The 3,193-nt window shown below is 26.1% G+C and overlaps 1 protein-coding gene across 1 annotated transcript; it reads left to right on the forward strand.

Moving 5' to 3' along the window:
- On the forward strand, positions 1-1,287 carry LOC136071966 (glycoprotein-N-acetylgalactosamine 3-beta-galactosyltransferase 1-like). The gene is made up of 3 exons (XM_065818629.1): positions 1-246; positions 353-560; positions 636-1,287. Exons 1-3 carry the CDS (start codon positions 64-66, stop codon positions 1,241-1,243), a joined length of 999 nt encoding a protein of 332 aa, XP_065674701.1. The 5' UTR covers positions 1-63; the 3' UTR covers positions 1,244-1,287.
- The last annotated feature ends 1,906 nt before the right edge of the window (positions 1,288-3,193 follow it).

The following is a 3,193-nucleotide window of genomic DNA, read 5'->3' on the forward strand; positions in this document are numbered from 1 at the left end:
TTTTAATATAGGTGTATTGATCGTTTTCTGATCTCTTTAAAACACTATGCGCCGCCGTACACTATGCGTTGTTACTTTTCTACTGTCAACAAGGCTAAAGTTTTCTTACTTGGATTTTTGGTTGGTTTAATAATAACAATTTTGCTAAACAGTTGGTTGGCGGAGCAAAAAGATTATTATCCTAGTCCAACTACAAATGATTGCTACAAGACTTTAACTTCGCCAGCAATATTCAATAATTTAAATGTAAGTTTGTGTTCGAACAATATTGGATTTTATTTCTTTTGTTTCTAGAAATAAAATGTGATTTTAAAATTTTATTGTACAAGCTAAAAAACCATTTTTGTTTAAGGATTTGTATTCAAAGAAAGAAGAAAGTGTTGCTCTTGAACTTGCTCGGAAAGTTAGAATTTTATGTTGGGTGATGACACATCCTGTCACACTTTACAAAAATGCAAAGGCAGCTCGTGATACATGGGGGAAAAGATGTAATATTATTTTGTTTATGAGTTCTGTTCAAGATGATTGTTTTCCAGCTGTTGGACTTGGAGTAGCAGAAGGTCAATTTTTTTCAAAAAGAGTTAAATGTAAAGCAATGTTTTTATTTATTTTGTTTATTTATTTATTACTTTTAGGTAGAGAAAATTTATGGCTGAAAACCAGAGCAGCATGGAAATATATATTTGAAAATCATTTTAATGATGCTGAATGGTTTATAAAGGTTGATGATGATGCTTTTGTTGTTCTTGAAAATCTACGTTTATTTTTAAATCCACATCGAACTACTGATCCCCATTATTTTGGACGTCATTTTCAAACTTTCAAAGGTTATAATAGTGGAGGTGCTGGCTATGTGTTTAGTAAAGAAACATTGCGCAGATTTGTTCGTGTTATGAAAGATCCATTTCTTTGCAAAGAAGTCTCAGATTTTGAAGATAAAGAGATTGGAGTTTGTCTTAGTGCTGTTGGCATATATCCTGAAGAAACACGAGATATTAAAGGGAGAGAAACATTTCATCCATTTCATCCATTAGTTCATGTAATGCCTGGTCTTATAAAAAGCAATAATTGGTTATATCAATACAGTAAATGGGAAGTTCGTATAGGTCCTGAATGCTGTTCAGATAACAGCATTGCATTTCACTACATCAGACCAAATGACATGTATTTTTTAAACTTTGTTCTTTACCAGGTTCACCCCTTCGGGATTAGTCATTCTAATGTTTTAAACTACCATGTTTAGTAGAAAATTGATTGTTTTAAGTTATTTTATTTATATCACTTTAATATCTTTTATTTCTTTTATTTAACAAGGTTTCTAAACTTAATTTTATGGCATCTGTTTGATAAATTAGGTTTTGCAATTATAAGACTTGCTAAATTTATCCAGATTTAATTAAACATGTTTTATTTATATATATGTATGTATGTATATATATATATATATATATATATATATATATATATATATATATATATATATATATATATATATATATGTAAATTATGTTAGTGTATTTTACAAATAGAGTGCTCAATGTTCTTAAAGAACAGAGCAATAATTAATTAGTAAAAAACAAAAGTAAAAAAAGTTAGATAAGTGTTTTTTACTAATTAATTATATATATATATATATATATATATATATATATATATATATATATATATATATATATATATATATAATTATATATATATATATATATATATATATATATTTATATATATATATATATATAAACACACTATCTCTCTCACACATACAGATATACACACACAATAGTATTCATCACTGCATATGCACGACATTAGTTGTATATATTTATATATATATATATATATATATATATATATATATATATATATATATATATATATATATATATATATATATATATAAGCACACTATCTCTCTCACACATGCAGGTATACACACACAATAATATTCATCACTGCATATATATATATATATATATATATATATATATATATATATATATATATATATATATATATATATATATATATATATATATATATATATATATATATATTTATAAAGATTTCCTAGATACATCATATATATAATAAAATGTCCTAGCCCTGGCTATTAAGCTCACCTTGAATTAATGTTTAACCTGGGCCGGGGTTGTAAAAAATCCCAAATTTGGCCAGGGCTTATGCGGTTAGAAAGAAATGATATGAAAATTTTCTCAAAAGTTTTCCCAGATACATCATATTAAGCAACCTTTTGAAAAAGGTGTATATATATATATATTATCACATCGTCGTAATGTTGCTTCTTTTTCTCTTTTCTACAAATACTATAATATGCACTGCTTTAAAGAGCTAGCATCTCTTGTGCCATCTACTAAAATTCATTCTTGTGTTACTCGCCATTCAATTAGGTCTTATCCTTTCATGGTGGCTGTTCCTAATTGCTCCAAAAAATCTTATTTGTCTAGTTTTTTTCCAAAAACAAAATCGTTTCCTTCATCTTGTTTTCCTGATTCATATAGTTTGCAATCTTTTAAGTCATCTCTCAATCGTTATCTTGCTCTATAAACTATCTTTTTTCTTCCAGTAACTTCTAATTCTAATATATATGTATATATATGCATATATATGTGTGTATATATATGTATATTTGTACATATATTTATGTAAATTTATAAACATATTTATAAATAATATATAATATAAAATAAATATATGATATAAGATAATTGTACAATATAAAATAAATATATAATATAAGATATGTATATGCATAATATAAGATATATATAAATATATATGTATATATATATATATATATATATATGTATATATATATATATAAAGTTTTCCCAGATACATCATATATATAATAAAATGTCCTAGCCCTGGCTATTAAGCTCACCTTGAATTAATGTTTAACCTGGGCCGGGGTTGTAAAAAATCCCATATTTGGCCAGGGCCGGGTCCCCATTCACTTCCTTGAGTGTTGATATTCATTAGTATAGGAATGTTGAAAGTTTTGCGATAGTTGTTTGCATTAAATAATTGAGTTTTGTTGCAGTAAAAAATAACAAGACACTGCAAGCCCCAATCTGTTACAGAAGTGAGATCAGATTAAAATCAGCTGCCTGTTCTAAGCGATCAAAACAACTTTTTGTATAGGCAGAAGTATAAAGTTGAGCCATTAGCAAAA

Source organism: Hydra vulgaris, chromosome 15, assembly GCF_038396675.1.
Source record: "Hydra vulgaris chromosome 15, alternate assembly HydraT2T_AEP".
Classification (NCBI taxonomy): domain Eukaryota; kingdom Metazoa; phylum Cnidaria; class Hydrozoa; order Anthoathecata; family Hydridae; genus Hydra; species Hydra vulgaris.